Source organism: Branchiostoma lanceolatum, chromosome 5 (assembly GCF_035083965.1).
Source record: "Branchiostoma lanceolatum isolate klBraLanc5 chromosome 5, klBraLanc5.hap2, whole genome shotgun sequence".
Taxonomy (NCBI): domain Eukaryota; kingdom Metazoa; phylum Chordata; class Leptocardii; order Amphioxiformes; family Branchiostomatidae; genus Branchiostoma; species Branchiostoma lanceolatum.
Genome location: NC_089726.1, coordinates 13,674,423 through 13,693,256, shown reverse-complemented (window position 1 = coordinate 13,693,256; position 18,834 = coordinate 13,674,423). Strand labels below are relative to the sequence as shown.

At 42.1% G+C, this 18,834-nt stretch overlaps 1 protein-coding gene across 15 annotated transcripts in view; it reads right to left on the bottom strand.

The window, feature by feature from the left end:
• Window positions 1–18,834, bottom strand: part of LOC136435295 (serine/threonine-protein kinase WNK2-like) — a 77,506-nt gene that overhangs the window by 23,289 nt on the left and 35,383 nt on the right. For 5 of the 15 annotated variants that reach the window (XM_066428643.1, XM_066428645.1, XM_066428647.1 and 2 more), the window contains exons 2-10: window positions 17,613–17,785; window positions 17,181–17,401; window positions 16,684–16,841; window positions 16,352–16,440; window positions 15,948–16,170; window positions 15,394–15,609; window positions 14,849–15,020; window positions 11,396–11,604; window positions 10,615–10,704 (exon numbers count right to left, since the gene is read on the bottom strand). In XM_066428643.1, coding sequence (XP_066284740.1) covers window positions 10,615–10,704; window positions 11,396–11,604; window positions 14,849–15,020; window positions 15,394–15,609; window positions 15,948–16,170; window positions 16,352–16,440; window positions 16,684–16,841; window positions 17,181–17,401; window positions 17,613–17,785 — 1,551 coding nt within the window. Of the gene's footprint in view, window positions 1–1,900; window positions 2,225–3,404; window positions 3,606–4,386; window positions 4,633–5,680; window positions 5,801–6,217; window positions 6,302–7,114; window positions 7,367–10,614; window positions 10,705–11,395; window positions 11,605–14,848; window positions 15,021–15,393; window positions 15,610–15,947; window positions 16,171–16,351; window positions 16,441–16,683; window positions 16,842–17,180; window positions 17,402–17,612; window positions 17,786–18,834 lie in introns of all 15 variants that reach the window. The other 10 variants (XM_066428635.1, XM_066428636.1, XM_066428646.1 and 7 more) reach the window with 4 other exon arrangements.

Below are 18,834 nucleotides of genomic sequence, written 5' to 3'. Positions count from 1 at the left end.
TTTAGTGACTGAGTAAATGAAATGTTACTTACTAATAGGCTATAAGAAAAATTCACAACCGTTGTGTCATATCATATAGTGGCAACAGTGAGTGCATCTCCAACACCCTATCACCAGATCTGAGTGTTAACAGATGTGCTTGGTAGTTGACCCGAGGCACCTACACCCAATATGGGTATGAGGATAAGAACCTTATTTTGGTGAGGCGGAAAGTTGTTGTCCTTGGTGGGGCTTTGCGGCATGGGTAGTGGAGCAGACATAGGGGGGTGGTACAGTTGGTAGAATGGCGGGGAACCCTCCTGGTTCAGTGCCATGATAGGGAGAGATGGCTGGCGCCTTATCTGTCGTGAAAACAGGACCGCATGGGTCAAGAGCTTAGACATCTATCTAAATGTATTGTACATACCATGGCCTGAGGAATGATTTGGAACCGAAACTCATGACTGGAATGCAAGCTGTATTTCTTATCTTAGAGATGGTGAGATAGATTGCAATTCAATTTTCAGTCTTGCCATTTTTATTTCTTTTAAGAACAGAGGAACATAGTTAAGATATGGCCCATAGTTATTCCCACTGCACCAATGGAAGGTGGACAAGAAACCTTGCTGTGGTCACTGCTCATATTTCCGTAATTGTGCACGGTAAGAGCCTGTGTGGAATGGCACAGTTGATAGTGGGGTGGGGAGGACCCAACGAGAGACAGAGTCGTAGGACGACCAATTCCCTGTTGAAAAACAACAGTCAGTATGTATCTAATGTATGTACAGTTGGGGGCATCCTGCAAGTTTCCACTGACACATCTGGGAGAAAAAGTTTTGGGAAAGGGAAAAGAATCTTCCATCCGAATCATACATGGCAGCTTCCTTATGTGTCTGAGATGTTGATGTGTTCTGTATCTTCTGCTTTCACACAACTAGGTTCTTTAGAAAGGACTGGCCAATGGGTGGATTCTTTATAAGCAGGGGGAATGGCTTATTCATGGGAAGGTCTAGCTGTGGGGCAGGTCTAGGAGGGCAGCCATAGAAAGCTTGAAGTTTCATCTCAATGTCACCAAGGGTAGAGATCTCCATGGATGTCCCTTTGAAGAATACCCACGTGAGTAACCAATGAATTTGGACAATCACATGCATTAAGTGGCAGAAGTAGCCCAGCTACAACTGTCATCGAAATTAGATCTGTGCAAGTTTCCCGGAGCAACCACAAAAATGCAATGACAATCCATTCAAAATTCAAGAACCCATAATACTTGATGCAACGTCTTGCAGGAAAAAAACAAATTCATGCCAAGGAACTGCATTCCACATATGCGCCAGAAAGCAATCAATGGTCATACAACATATGCATTTATGCGCTCCATACAATATTCATGCTGACATGCCAAAATCGGTAAGCATATAACTTCTTTAAAGAAAGGCCACTTTCCAGCACCCACACCTTTAGGAGGTTAGGATAAAATCCCTTCACCAGCAACATACCAAAAGGACTGCACCATGCACAAAAAAAGTGAATTTCTTATGAGAGAGATGATGTGATGAGGAAAGAACTGAGAATATTAGGACTGCAAGGATGTAAGGGGATATTCTACAAGTGCTACATGGAAAGTGTCTAAAGAGGCTGGGATGAAAAGCGTAGTACATCATCATGCAACTGGTGTTATGACTTCTATTAGGACTTCACCACTGAGACATCCTTGAAAATTTCTACCACTAAGGAGGCTGTGTCAAACGTTAATAGATTTCATACAAACAAAATCATTTCTGTTGGGATTTTTTTCCTGATGATGCTTGAAAGCATGATGATATTATGACTATATTGTCCTCTGTAACAGGGAATGATGTTTGTTTGCACGAAGTCTGTCAACTTTTCGACATGCCCGTGAGTTTTTTTTCCATAAATGAACCTTTTTGGCATTGATACGACTGTTTCCTTCGGCGGGGTTTTCTGCGACTGCTGGCAGTATGGGAGACATGGAGAGGGACGGCCTCCTCTCTCTACTTGGACTGGATTTGTCGGGCGAGGTGGGTGGGGTTATGGAGTTTTGGTGGCCGTAGTAGTACCCCACAAGAAAGCGCTTCTCCTCCTCACTCGGGCTACCCAGAAAGGGTACGAAGGGCCTGCCCTCCTCTGGCCGTGCCCCGACAGGCGGTTTGGTGGGAGAAGTGATTGGGTAGGGGTAATACTGAGGGGCTGTGATTGGTTGTGAGAGCGAGAGGGGCAGACCAACCTGTTGACAGGGACAGAGGAAGAAACACATTGTTAATCGATTAGTTCAAACACTCAGCAGCAAACATCAAGCAACACAGGGCACCTCAAGAGTGGCAACAATTAGAAAATAGCAGTGAGGATTTGATAGTCCTTGGATTGCTGAAAACGTGTTCTTTAAATATCATTCAGCTGAAAGACAATCAACATGGTTGTAGAATGTTGAGCAAATGTACTGTAGTGCAAGTCTTAAAGTGGTATCAGGTGCATAGCTGGCCATTTTGACTGAAATAGGTGATGGTTAGATGTTAGTATGGAGACAAAACATTGACAGTGAGATGAAACATTTGAGAACATCTTAGGACAACACCAAAAGTTTCAATTGGCAGGTGAAAATGATAGATGCTTTCGAGGTGAACACAAATACCGTACATGTATTGGTAAGTTCTAAGTTCTAACCTTTATACCATAACTTTAGAGGAATCAATGTACCCATATCACTTAGTTGTCTGGCAAGAAAGTACTAGTTTGATGCATATACAGCAAGCCTAAAAAGCCTTATCCTACCTGCATATTTCTTTCAATAATTAGGTAAAGGAACAATGAATGTGGAAACAAATGTAGCAATCATTATGTATTTTTAGACTATATGAAGGTTGGAGGACAGGGAGAGGAATGGGAGGAGTACTTTTGACACACTCATGGATATAATACAACATGAAAATCCACTAAAAGAAATGCTGATGATTCAGGAAAGGCTTGTCATTGCCTGACAGCCAGGCTAGAGACAACTTTCAACCAAACTGTACAAATGTACAAATAAAACTTAAACCAAAACCCATATCAAAAAACCAAGGACACAAGATACGTGTACCCATACATTGTACATTATCATAGAAGAACTTGTTGGCAATTCAGGAAAAATCAAAGAATCCTCAGATGCAGGGTTGACAGAGGGGTCTTCCTATACCACATTCAGAACAATACTGGGACGATATCCAGGAAAGACAAGGGATATTCACAACAGTACGGACACCAGGATTTGTTGGAACTTGCAGTTGGGTAAAGGAAAAAGCTTTCGCCACAAGAGGAAAGGATTGAGGAAATGTATGATGGGGGTGGGATAGATGAGCTGAGAGCCACGACATTATTCCCACATGCAGAGTAGTAGACTGTTATTAACAACATTTGGCAATAGTGACCTGCGACGTGACCTGGGGGCTGGTTAGGCTCATGTTGGGCGAGTCATACATGGACACTGGCAGGGAAATGCTGTGTTGCAAGGCTTGTGAGCCAGGAACGCTCAAGGTAGCTGAGTCTGGATGAGCTGCCGGGGGAATCCCTGACAGCCCTGACATGGACAACGACATGCTGAGGTGAGGCGGTCCTAGCATTACTGGAGACTGTAGCCAGAAAGGAGAGAAAGAGAGATGGGGTTTTTAGTGAGAGCAAGCTACAGGACTGTCAGAGGCACAAGTACAATGTAGTGACGAGGATGAAAGGAAATATTGCAGGGAAGGGTGGGATAGCTGGGCAGAAATAATCTTTGACAGAAGGATTGAACATTGATAACAATGACTGTAAACGTCATTGGGAAAGAAAGGTGTATCAACTAGTCCAACTGAGTCAAAGGGATCAAATATGAAGCTCAGACTGGAATCTGTGAAATATAAAAGACTGTGTCACTTCACAGTACATCGAAGTCAAAAGTGTAGGATAGACTGGGAGAGGAAAATCACATGAGACATTGTTGTACAGCAGTGCAAGGACAAATGATGTCCAAAACAGGGCAGTCTATGTTTGTACATGTAAGAGATATTAACCTTATATTATTTTCAAATGAACAAGAAACATAGAATCAACATCAGAGAAAGGTGAAAGGTAAGTATCAGGGTCAAACATGCAAGGTTACAGACATATATATAGTTCTGATTAGTTGTCAGGGACAGTTAATATGTAAAAAGGTATACCAATCACTGCACCCAAGTTATTTCCACTGAAAATGAACTTTCACCAACAAAAAAAGATTTATGCATTCTTAGAAATGAAAATTTGTTTCATAAAACAAAATTCTCCAAGGCCTAATGGCGAAACTAAAAGGAATGTATCATTAGGCCAAACTATTGAACCATGCAGGAGAATTATGCTGCAGTTTCATCACACCAATTTGTGTAACTGTGACACCTGCAAGACGGCCTGACTGGACGGCAGCGAAATGGTATCAGGCACAGGGCCTCCTGGTATTGCCGATACGGGGAGTCCTGGCAGAGAGGGTGCTGGGACACCTGACAGAGAGGATGCTGGGAGTGCTGACAGAGAGGGTGCTGGCTGTGCTGGTATAGAGGCAGCCTGGGCCCCCGGCAGAGACGCTGGGACACCGACCATGGCTGGAGGTAGTGCAACACTAGGCTGGCCCACTAGAAGAGTAGGCTGAGAAAGAGAGAGAGAGAGGGAGAGGTAGAAACACAGTGTGAAACACCATGACACTGGATGAACACTCTCTTCAACGTTACAGTCAGAGGAAAGATGGGGGTGAGGAAAAGTAAGAATGAAGTACATGTACCGTTAGAGATGATGATGTTTTGCTGGTAAGTAACAACACGGGAACAGTACTAGTAGCACATGGCCATGACAAAGCTTAGTTTTCCCTTTTGCTCCATGGCTATATCTAATTCAAAAGCTTTTTGTTACAATGTTTACATGGACCTTTTGTCTAAGGATCTGTTTCAAATTCAAATGGCTCTGCTTAACATCTCAAGTTTATGAATATTCTTGAACTTATTTCTATTATCATCCTTGAATTATCCTAGAATTTGGAAATTCCATCCTGTCACTGTAAGTATCACATACCAATATATTAAATCAAGGTGTTGAACCTTGAGAATTATATCTATTTCAGCAGCCTTTGACTTGTCTATACTATAAGCACATGTATGGATATTGGGAAAATACCTTTTACCATACCTGTTTGATCTGGTCCAGCTTTTGTCCAATATTTACAAATTAAAATTTCTACTTCAATCATACGTGAGGTATAAACAGAATACATGGGAAAACTATTATACATTTTAGTACAGGTATCTATGACTTACCTTTTGGGTATTATCACAAACACATGTACATTTTATTTTAATTTGTATATTGGACTTTGGGATGGAAAATTAAATGTCAGAAGCCCCAATTGTCAACATCTGAATATTTGGTACCCTCATTGACAACAAGATTCATCTTGACAAAAAGGGTACAATCAGAATAGCTTAATGCCCCCCAAAAGAAAAGGTTCTAATATTCATAAAAGTTGGGTCCTGTCTCAACTATACTACTGGTAGATCTAGATTTCATATCATTATCACTATATATCAAAAGCAGCCATCTGTGAAGCATTGCTGCAACATTATGAAGATATGCTACATGTACATGAAGAAGCTACAAGGGAAACTGTAGTAAGGCCAACAGAAAGGGTGACAATGATAAGGACCTGTTGCATGGTCTGGCCAGCAGCCATAGTGGTGACAGTTGTGTCATGAAAAGCCGTGGTCAGCAGACCGGACACTGGCAGCTGAGGGCAGCTCTGAGGCTGGCAGGCAAGCAACGATGGCTAGCCATGGGACAAAGACACACAAAAATAGACAGACATAAGCACAACCATTTGTGTTTGGGTATAACAAAATGGCAAACAGTGACAACAAAACCACTAAGACCATACAGCTTTCATTCTTTGTATTAGTATGAGGTATTGCGAATGGTTAGTGTAACAAAACAGAAATGGTTAAAGACAGGTTATAGAAGTGGTAAAGAGGACAAGATAGATTGTTATAGAAGAGGTGAGGAGTGGCGAAGGGGACAAGATAGATTACACAGAGACCTGGTCAACACTGAGGCCAATGGGTGAAGGTGGACGTGACGGAACTTTCACACTCGAGGACGAATCAGACAAGAATGGCGACAGAACATTGGACGAGAGCAGCTGTACACTGACGTTGGAGGAGGAGTCCTGTACAATTACCGATGGTACCTGCATGGCAGCCATGGCTGGATCCTGAACCACCATGGAAGTTGGGAGGACCCCCATGCCAGGCTGCCCCATCATCAGTACCGACTAGTAAAACACACACAGACAGGCACGGGCACAGGAAGAAGGGGGGTTAAAACACATGCAAATGAACACGGAGACCGTATCACCAGGACACTATGTTGCAAATGCTTTTTTACAAATGTGACTGCTTTCTATTTTGTTTATGATTTGGCAACTGACTATTAGTTAGTTTGGACATTGTTCTGTGCATTAATCAAATGACATACTTTCATGATTGTGCAGATAATATTGACATTTAATATGCATCTTTGTATTTATCTTCTGCCCAAAAGATGACTACCCGGTAGCTAGTCTAGCCTAAGCTACTAAGACAAGTGGAATGCAAAATGTATGTATGCATAAATAAAACAAAACAAAACAAAACATAATAATAATACACAACAATGAAGCATTTTGGCAAGGAACTAAGAAATAAGTAAACAGGCACAAATACAAGCCCCAAAATGTGAGATATAGAAATACAGTATATGCATTGCAAGAAGCAGACTAGGGATGAACAGTCATTGTGACGCTGTCTTCTACTCTTTCTCAAAGTACAAAAAACTATAGCTTTCCATAGTCTGACAGCAAGTTCATTAATAGACACTAGGGAAGTTTGCTTTTTTCTTCTACTTTGGTAGAATCATCTACTGTAGATGCATGTTGGATCAGTGATATAGTCTCTGTAAATACCCTAAAGCCAAAACTAGGAAGGCTAAAACCGCAAAAAGTCATTATTTTCAAATCCTTCATGTGAGGTGATGATCACGACAGTGTGTGGAAGACAGCAGAAATGTTCATCCCTAGTTGGAAACAAGAAACAGAAATTTTAAGCACCTTGTCACCATTGAGCCGTGCAGGGGCAGACAAAGTTGAAGACAGGGATGGGTGGGCTTGTTGCGCCGCCGACTGTGCGGACATGCCAGCGGCAGAGTACGGCACTCCAGGGGACACCCGAGTAGACTGGGCAGGTGCAGACATGGTGACACACAGGGACTGATGCAGGGTGGGCGGGATGGCTGATGGGTGGGCCTGGCCGGGTGAGGCAATGGGCTGGCCCATTTGGACGGTGTGTCTACGGGCATCCAACTGTGGTAAAACGGACGGTTCAATTTGAATGGTGTGTCTGCGGGCCTCCAAGAGGGCTTGTTCAGACTGTGCGGCATGTCTGTACGCTTCAATCTGAGAAACAGAATGAACTGACTGATGATAGGCCTCTAACTGCGAAGGTTCAATTTGGATGGTATTTCTACGTGCTTCAAACTGGAGTAAGGCCTCCTCTCTCTGTACTGCCTGTCGATAGGCCTCTAGTTGAGACTGTTCAATTTGGACTGAGTCTCTCTGTACCGCCTGTCGATAGGCCTCTAGTTGGGCCTGTTCAATTTGGACTGAGTCTCTCTGTACTGCCTGTCGATAGGCCTCTAGTTGAGCCTGTTCAATTTGGACTGCGTTTCTGTGAGCGTCTATGTGTGAATACGGCAAGCCTTGTTGCTGAATTGTTGGCTCCCCTGGACGGTAACAGTCCACATTTGGCATGGACTCCACTTGGATAGTGTGTCTACGGGCATTCAAATGAGGAACATAGGGTTCCATGGTGTTTAGGTTTTGCAGTGCCTCCACAGACAATGATGAAGTGGCATATTGCCCTGCCCCAGGTGCAGGTGCTTGCATGGGCGATGACGAAGGTGGAGGTTGATGAAGTGGTTGTGCCGGCGCCATGTTTGCCTCCGTGGGGACGGAGGGTGGCATGGCAGTGCCAATGGGGAGGGACGGGCGGCGAGTGGCAAGTGCAGCGACATGAGGGAGTGGAACCTATTGGATGAGAGAAGATAGGGTGTGGTCAGCAAGGAGTGCATGGGGCACTCCTGCCGACAGTGTAGAGAGATGACGGGTAACAGTCGCAGCTCACACCACACGCAAGCACACACAGAGGAAGCTGAGATACACAGACGATGACTTAGCTATGGGTGAACAGATGAGCAAAGTGAACTGCTATGTACCAAAACTTTAACAGCATTAGTAACTACCTCGCCAGACAAACAACCTGATGAGTGTGAAACAAGCAGTTAGGCATCAGAACACAAATTGTGGTAAGTGGCAAGTGTGTTGCAGATTAGAGGGGCTACAAACCAGCACATGGAAACAGAGTAGCCATTATGGTAGGCACATCCCTGCAGTGTGTCTACTGTGTTCCCTGGAACAGGGACCAGTTAATCACTGCTTCGTAGGGCAAGTCACCATAGCTAGGTAGCCTGCAGTAGTGCACGGCTTGGACTGAAGACAAACAATAACAGACAAGAAAGAGGAAGCAAAGAGAAAGTTGGGAGAAAATGGAGAGGTGCAAAAACAGGGAACAAAGGAGAAGTAAAGACCTGTTTAGAAACGCTATGTGAGAAAAGCAGGCGATGGATTGCCAACCGAGTCAGGTCAGGAAATGAGTTGGATTTTTCTTTCTGAAGAAGAAAAATGCCATTAGCACTTTGGAAGTCTTTGTTGAAGCTTGCTGGAGGTAGAGAGACAGAGAGCTGGACAAAGAGGATTACATGGGACAGCTGCATGTGAATAGATAGTAATGAACATCTAACACTGCCAAGTGTAAAGGAAACGGGCATGTGATTGTTGTGTTAGTTTAATAAAGACATGGAAAAGTCTACCCTACAATAGCAGGTTTTAAAAGGTTAATAAAACATAAAAACTTGGTCTGATCCAACCAATGACATGCAAGCAAGTCCCATGCAAGTCACACTGCCTCTGCAAGCTTGTCTGTTTCCTGTTTCAATGCAGGAATTCTGGAAACAACCGGTGCTACAGGCATAATCTAAGGTACTAAGAACTAGTCAGAGAAAGGGTCTTTGGGAGGAAATACCATACTTTGGTATGTCAGGTAACTTTCTAATGTGCAAAATCATCTGAACTGGATGGGTGTAACATGCTAAATGTTACTGCAATTAAGGATGTTTTGTGACAGGTGAAATGAGTGGGGGACTGTCATGATGCTCGGCATTAAATGTCACTCAAGGAAAAGAAACTGAACTAAAACAGATTCTGCCAACAATCAGGGAAAGCTCAAAAGTTCATTCAAACCAAAGTAAGCAATAACAATGCGAAGAATATGCAAGACTTAGGACTACTATGACATACTTATCAGGTTGTCATGATATGAAACAACATTCATGCGTAACTGCATGCTTCCCAAAACAGCACAAAAGCTTTAACATGCAGTCCCAAAGAACATATCAGGGGGAAGGTATTTGGGACCAAAAACATCTCTAAGACTGTGGTAATAGTATTATCTACATCCAACATGTTCTGTTAAATTTGGACAGTAGTGCCTTGAATTAAACTGTACATGCACATGCTGTCATTTCTAGTAGAATTATCAACTACACTCTTAACATCTGTTAACTCATGAACATCTTAGTTTCAGTAACAGTTTGGAAAACTACAGGGATACTGATTACATCATAATTACTAGTCTAGATGCTAAACATCTATTCTGCCATAGCCAAGGCTATCAACCTGCTCTCCCTCCAACAGGGTGGCCATCGCATGAATGCCTGGTCCTTCCTGTGGGAGGGAGAGGGCAGGCAAACCCATGGACAACAGGTGACAAAGATTAGATGGGAGGGCAGGCACCGAGGACCGGCGGCCACGGACAGCCTCCATTTTAACCTGTGGCATGAAGGCCGCAGAGGGCATTAGGCCAACATATCCATATATATTATAACTCTTTTCTACACAACAACAAAAAGTTATTGTGTTTACAACACAAAATGGTTAACACTAGAACCCGTTAACCTACTGGTGAATGGAACTAAAAAAAAGGAGACAGAACAATGAAAATGGTAATGATTATGGGGGAACAACACAAGGTAGTTTGGAAACTTTGGTAGATGCTAGCAGCATCCAAGTACAGATGTATTAGGGTATTTATTACAGCTTTAAGTGTATTATATTACACCGTAGGTCATAACATCTCTGAAGTGTAAGGTGATGAAGGATTAACATGTGACAAACATCATGAAAACTATACTGTATTCCCAGACATTTACAGTGATGTCACCTTTTTTGTAAATATATATTCTGCTTTTACACCACAGAAAGGCTGATAGATACAACATTTTTCTGACAACATTTTTCTGACATTTTGAGAAGAATAAATTCTACAAAGTGGAGGAAAGTTTTGGGCAGCCAAACAAAGAGCTAAGATGCAAATCCTGCATACCCTATACACTTTCTGGGATGTATGACTGATGAGGGTAAAAACAACAGAGACAAAATACATCAGACAACAGATTATCTGTCTACTAGTATCAGAGCTACCGTGTCCTTCCTACCTGCTTCATGTACTGTGGCATCTGTCCTTGTGGGAAATGACCAGACATTGACTGATACTGTTGCCCTAGCTGCTGCTGCTGGTACTGCGCCTAATGGGAAGGGGGGTGAATAATGTCAAAACAAGGTCACACCTGGGGGTTGAATCATAAAATTCATCATGTTTACCAGAGGTATCTGTTTGCAGCAAAAACAATATGTTATACAATGAATACCTAGCTATTGCCAAGAAAGTATGCCTGAGGAAAATAGGTATTACATCTAATAGCCTGGATGCCAGACCCCCAATCTCTAAAATATCTATCATAGATATTCTAGAGATTGGGGGGTTGGCATCCAGGCTATAAATCTAAAAGCCTCCAGATGTACATGTGAAGATCATGTAGGTTAATGTACAAATGTGGAAAAATCAATGGAGCATCCAAAGTCTGGTTTGTATGAAAACAGCAAAATGATTTAACTACAGGTCTGTCCAAGACCTTGACCATAGATAAAGAAAAAGTAGAAAGCAGCTCTCCTAAAATTAATAAAAAATCATGACCAGGCCACCTCCTTGCCTGATGTCATCATCAATTCACTTCTATTACTAACCTTGGGTATCAGCCAAGGATAAAAGTCACAGCTCTGTACACTGTGATTTGCGGTACTGCATTTGGGGGGCTCTTACACGTGACATGGACTTTCTCCCACATGTTTGGCCTATTACATTGTTGGAGTGAACATGTTAAGATTAGGTAGGCAGGTTCTTGGAAGACCTGACAGTGAGACTTTTGGCTGCTGTACCTGCTGGTATGGCTGGTACGTCTGCTGCTGGTTCTGTGGAGGTGGAGTGGAGGTCGGGGGCTGGCTGTAGTACTGTTGGAACTGTTGGTTGTAGTACGGCTGCTGTTGCTGCTGATGGTACGACTGGGAGCCATGGATGCTGGAATCACGTGATGAAACCTCCGATGTCAAAGACGAGCCCATGCCACTCTCAGGTGCTACCCCTTCATCTGAAAGACGGCCGACATGTACTTGAACATGAAAATGCAATATATACATAATGTATGTATCATCATGGTTGAATGTTTTGAACAGAATCTGATACTTTCCTATTCTGAACAAAAATATCTTATTGTCATTCCATGTATCTTCTACTGGGTATAGGCTAATATGACAAAGAGGGATAATTTCTAGCTACTTGTTAAAATTTTTATTGTCAGATAACGAAAGCAGTGTGGCCATGCTAACAGATAGTACAGAAAGTTACTGCATACTCCAAAGTATAGGTTGTAAGTACAAATGTCTACAATAGATACTTTTCGTGGTTATAACTCAGGTGAGACATAAATTCCTTAGAGGTTCATTTAAAAGTACGTGTACAAGTCTGATATATCTCTGACATGATGTGAGCTACATTTTGAACTTGTTGGATGGCAATCTGGAAATTGCTGCACGTAATAGACAATGTTGTTTTAACCACGCCTAATGTGTCAAATCTTTTGGAATATACACAGTCATGTATGAACTTTGGCATCAACAGTAACTCCCACAGTCATTGTTGCAGATGACTGATCATTGTATATCTTCCAGAAGATTAACCCTTCCGGTCCTGCAAGGTTGGACGTAATGTCAAATGAGCCGTGTGTCTTAGCAACATTATAGAACTGAGGAAGAAATAGTGCGCATATAATATACCTATTAGCCGAAATAATGATCCTCATTAGTACAATATGACATAATATGTGAGTGTAGAATTTACAAGGTAGATATCTTTTAAGTTTATCATGGATACATGAAAGCATTAGGCTGTGATAGATTGCGCGATACATACATGTACTGTATACTGTAAAATCATTCAAGTTCACAGGGACTTAATTCCGTGGCAGGGGTAAAAAGGAGGTGTTCTCCATGTTTTAAGTATTCGATGGGCACATGGTGTCTCACTGACAGAAAATTTGCTTTGTTTACAGTGTGATGATTTTCCAGTGGACAGATCACCACAAAAAATGTGAACATAAGACCATTGCGAATATTCCAAGATCTACAGAAACAAGCTGGTACTGCGTGGCACGTTTTCCCCTCTGGCGCATCATGCTAGCGACATTTAAATTGTGCCTGAAGCAGCTGCAAGTGTTTTTGTTCAGATAGTTTGAGGGTCAACTCCCTGTACCTGGTCAAACATGATGCCGCCACACTGCATTTTTTGTGTCATTTGTCCCATAAATCAGCTACACCCTTTGTTGGCTTGGAAAATGTCCTTTGGAAAATACCTTACAGCTTCATTCAGTAGTGGCCACAATTGCAACAAAGCCACCTGACTTTTAGAATAGTTTCGTCTTTGAACAGAAAACACACTCAGTCTGACATAATTATGATAAGCAGGAAAGATAGTAAGGGAGAGTTTTAGAAAGGTACTGACTGAATCATAGCTTTCACCAAGCTGAGGTCATGGCTGGTAGTTAAATGTCACTTTTTTCAGCACCTGGCCTAAGTTGCTTCAACTTGCAATTAGAACTCCACATCAGGTTTTTATGATGATTAGGAAGCATTACTGTCGTTGGTCACTTTTGTTGTGTTGAAATGAGTAAGAAATAATGTCACTTAAATAATGTCCTGCTTAATGGCCTTTTATGAGCACACGTTATGCACATGCATGTACATGTAAGTATGGCATTGCAACTTGCGTGTTAAACAATTGAGAAACATGATGCAAAATCACCTTTAGTTCTTCTCATACCTATAGAATTTTGGAAGTTTCTTTCTGAAGTGTTCAAGAATGGGGGAAGATTTAAACACATTCTTTTGAAAAAGAGCACAGTATTTTCCACCAATATATTAGAATGCCATACACGGTAATGTGTTGAGAGACATAAAAAAAATTTCATCCGATTTCATTAAGACATTTGATCAAAACCTGTGTACTCAACATATTCTCAACCAGTTTATGAAGGACACTCTCTGGGGACATGCATCGTTAAGGGACAAAGGACCATACATTGATGAAGGCCATTTGGTCCTTCTGAGAGATTTAACGAGGGCAGTAGCTAACACAAGTGTCAGAAGGGTGAGTTTTTCTTCCCATGAGGTACACATGTACAGCATAGGTTTTAGTCACGTTGCAGGAGGTACGTTGCCCACAGGCACAAATATGCCGCAGGACAGAGACTTTGCTGCACTGTTGCACATAGATTTTTTGGGATGCCAATGTCTCCCACAGACTAACAATGGCAAGAACACACAGACAAATTGAACACTCTAGTATTTCACAAGATGTCATCAATTCTTTGTCCACATTTCATACTTGCAGAATCATTTTTTTCCAGATTTCCTGACTAGATACTTCTTTTGAAAACACTTCACCTAGCACAAACATCTTGCAGACTTTATCTAAGACATGAACAGTCATGTATGTGAATAAAAGTGATTCAGGACAAACCAGAGAGAAGGTACATGTACATTAGAGAGTGGAAACTTGTATCATTCCTGTGATAGACTATCTTCTGTGACCGATAAGTTAGGTGAAAAGTCCAGGGTAAATGTTGTCTCTGACATTGACAGATTGCTGTTATCGCCTCCCATGACTTGTTATTTGTCATACTTCAGTAAATCCTACTTGGGAGAGATACAGTGTTCATGAGAGGCCTACTGGCTAACATAACACTTTGCCAAGTCATCTCAAGCCTTACTTCCTCCATACATAACGGCTCCAACTATGCAGAGAATGCTGGGAAATACATGGGCTGGGCAGAGCTGTTTATACTGGAATGACTTATGTCCTCTTGGAGGGCAGTGACAGCAGGACTTGATAATCACATCCTGTTTTTCTCATCACATAACCTTGACGTTAATGTTTGAACTTTTGTTCAAACATGCAGAAAGGCTAGACCTGAAACCTTGATAACAATACAGTAGGAACAAAACATCTGCAGGATAAACATGAGGAAATGCATCTGAAACTTAGCTTTCAGATGTTTGTCAAACACATTATCTTGAGAAACATAAGCTATGTTTGCTTCATGTAAAGGAATGTGCTGATATATATCAAAAGCAGAAATTATAGGGAAGACTACTATTTAGTGCAATCTACTTGAGCACACAACTGCTGCAGTTTTGGATTGGTCCTTGACAGGTTCTGGCCAAATCCCATTCCCACAGCATACTCTCAAAAGGAAGATAGAAAAAGTTGATAATATAATTCTTTTGCTCACAATTGACACAAATCTCTTAAGGAAAGTATAACCAAGGCAGACTTACTTGTCCAACCTGGTAAGCTGGTCTGTGAAGACTCCTGATCTCTACTCTCTGCCTGGATGCCAGAATCCTGGGTTTGAATCATCTGCTGACCAACTTGCTGCTGTGGATCTGACTGAATCTGAGACTGGTGAAGCTGCTGCTGCTTTTGTTGCTGCTGCTGCTGCTCTGAAGGCTGTCGAGTTGACAATACAGTACATGTACATCCAGTTCCAAGTAAGTACAAACCAGTGCCATACCCTTACAGCTGGTAAAGACTGGTTAAGTGTAGCATTTAGCTTACACAGACAGGCAACATAATAACTATGTCTACTCGGCGTGCTGACTGGTCAAAGGATGTTGACACTGTAAACTTCAAAAGGAGAATCCACAAGCGTCTCTACTCTCTAGTACAAAAATAGCAGTTAGGCAGTGCCCTCATAAGGTGACAGTTTATTTGAACAGACAAGAAATGATTTCTGGGGTTTGAACTCCGCTTTCCTTTAACTAATATTTTGTTTGCTCCTTTCAAGGGTTTCTAAAGACACATAAAAAACATGTTAACAAACCTCTTGTTGTTGTTGCGATTGTTGTTGCTGATGTTGGGAGGTTTGCTGTTGCTGCTGCTGCTGTTGCTGCTGCTGCATTTTGTCACCTTCCAGCTTCCTTTTCTCGTCCTGATGCATATTCAGTCGGAACTTGGAGGCTTTGATCTGAGCCACACGGTCGCGGATAGACCTGGTTACCGCCATGCGGTCTTCCTCATGGAGAAACCCTGACTTCACCTGAGAAAAGTAGAAAAAGCAAAAATATATAGGGTGACTTAAATGAACTGCTAGAGGTTGTAACTCAACGTCTCTTAACTGATGACTGTAGGGAAAATTGTGTGAACAGTCATAAATAGCTTTACACTTTCCCACAGTGACTGCAAATATCCTTTATATAAAATGACAGTACTGTCTATATGTTGCTGTTGCATGCAAAGGACAGACATCTTTCCAATAACCCAAACTCTTGGTCATCCTTGCAACCAACTGAAAGTAAAAGTATTGTCTAGCTCAGCTCCAAATCACCCTATGGACAGCAAAGCCTGTGCTGAGGGCTCTGAAAACAATATTCTCACCATTTCTGCTGCAACTTCTTCTGACTTGTCCTTCTGTACATCGAAGCTGAACTCGATGGCTTCGTCATCCTTGTGCTTGTCCCTCCTCCTCTTTGGATCCTCTACTCGCAGACGCAGCTGGTAGTTGGAGTCGGACTGCTCCCCTGCGGGAACTGCCAACTCCACGTACATGCCAGTGGACTCATCAAAGAACTCGTGCTGCAACAACTCCTTGATTGTAAACCTGCAAGTGGTAAGAAATATTAGTGTACTTCCTTGGCAGTCCAACTCCTTTATGAGCCACTTATTTGCGACAAGTATGCACATTCCTGCGATTTTTTGACCAACCAGAATACTGTAACATTGCTGGTCATCAATACAAACTGACACTAAGTACCATTTAGCACCCTCCCCATTCACTGTACCTTTCTTCCTTCCTCTGACGAGTACCGCCATCAATGATCTCACGCAGCATTGGGGACTCTAGTTTCTGAAAACTCTCTGGCCGCACACCCTGTGAGGAAACACATAACGATTTTAGCATCATACTAATTGTTTTCATTGCCATTGTTGAGAAAAGATTGTGCTTGTCTACTTCAGAGAATGTAACAAGTAAGCCCTAGGTTTACAAGTGCTTGCAAGATTTGAATTGCATGATGTGGGCAGTGGAATACAATATGACGACGTCTTCTTTAACAGAATCAAGTTTATTTACCCCAACATCAAGAATGCCAAAATAACAAAGTCTTGTACTCACACTTGTCACCCTCCTGTAGATCTGGGCAGCATTCTGGCACTCAGAGTAAGGGTACTCTGATGTAGCCATTTCCAGCAGGCACATTCCGAAGGCATACACGTCCACACTCTCGTCATAGTGCTCCTCATACATCTCAGGAGCCATGAACTCGGGGGTACCTACGGATAAGTGATAATGACTCAAATCTAGTATGTACCAGACATAGAAAAATTATAGCCTTGAGAGTAAAAGAAACAGAAAATATGTACGCTTGGCATAAAAAAAGACCTTTCTTTCGTCCAAGATACCAACCCCAAACAGTACCTGAACACAAGAGATATATTTTTATCGTTAATATCTAACCCTCCCAACAGTCAGCAGCAGTTTTTGGTATCCTTAACTCTTCATCATCTTTCCAACATTTTATTTCACACACTAAGGTACAGAATAAAACTCTTATCTAAGAGTTTTTCAGTGTGGCCAGACAACGTCTGCACCGTCTTATTTCACACACTTACCTATAACGCTCTTCACGAAGGACTTGTTCTTCAGCGTGGCCAGCCCCAGGTCTCCGATCTTGACGGAGCCTGTAGTGCCAGTGATGAAGATGTTGTCACACTTCAGGTCGCGGTGGATGACGGGCGGGGACCGGGTGTGCAGGAAATGTAGACCCTTCAGGATCTGTCGGCACCAGCTCTTCATGATCTTAGGCTTGATAGTCTTGAACCTCTTCAGATACCTGAGATGGAGACAACACTTTGATAAGTACAAACAGATATCATACAGAATCCTCTAAGAGATACAAAACTACTCCATCAAAAGCTTATGTACAAAAAGGTATGTTTTGCCATCTGTTGAAGGTACGCACGTAATTAGGTGCTGATCTAACATAAACTCTCACTGCACTAACGTCTGACATTAGCAAAATCTAAAACATCACAAACACCTACGTCTTTAGGGTTCCCGATGTCATCAGCTCAGTGACCAGCACGATGAATTTCTTGTTCTTGCCCGTGACCTCCCAGTAGTCGAAGAAGCGCACGATGTTTGGATGCTGCAGGTCCTTCAGTAGCTCAGCCTCCTCGCGGAACCTCTGGCGCTCTGTCTTGTTCAACTTGCTATTCTGTAGTAGGGAAAAACAATTGAACAAAAACATTAATATTGAACTTAGCCAAAACTTGGTAATTTTTCATTTATTTTCTACAATTGTGCAAAGCTTGCAAAGTCTTACATGACACTTTGACTTTGTTATTCAGTACTGGGACAGCCTATTGTTTATACATGTAGAAAATAAAGAGAGAAAATTGATAACAGACTCCACTGAAGAACTTCTACAAACTTCTGATTATCAAAAAGGTAAAGCAGTCATCCTCAATTGAGGTGAAGCATGATGCTTTTTCAAGTAGCTAGTGGTAGTGCAATACGGCTTTGCCACGGCTCACGTTTTTTGGCCAAGCACACCGGGTCACCCCTACTCTTCTCGATAATTGTGTTGGGTTCTTTTACGTGCATAGGTTTGAGTTTGACGCTTGAGGCTAATGCCTGAAGCTCCCTCATACACAGGGATGCAAGCTTTAAAGTCACCATATCCAAAACAGCCACCAATCTGTAGGCAAGTGTTATCTCAGATCTAACTGACATAACAGACTACGGATAGCTACTCTCATCTCCCAAATAAACATACCCCCCGGAATAAACATACCCCCTGGACAAATCTTCAAAATCTAATAAACGTACCCCCCGGAATAAACATACCCCCCGGAAATTGACCAAATTTACAGATAAACTGTGTCCATGCTACTTCTGTCCGAGGGACAGAAGATGATTAGCAGGTTCTCTTTATTCATTTATTGACTATTTATGCCTGTCTAAGGACCATACCAATTAAGTGTATAACTATTGAACAGAATAACTGTACACATCTTGTTCAAATTATAATATTCCTTGCCACTTCAAAAAGATATACTGTAGTAGCAATGTTGAAAAAATTGGGCATAGGTTCCCCGCTATGACCCCTAACCGGGGGCCAACGGTGCTTCAAATTCAACAAGTTAAAATGTACATGATCATTGATACATGCATTTTCTGCTTGGAACTTGAAGCAAGTAAATTGTTGTATATACTGACATATAATCAAAACATGAAAAGTAGTCGCCAAACTTCTCAGTTCAC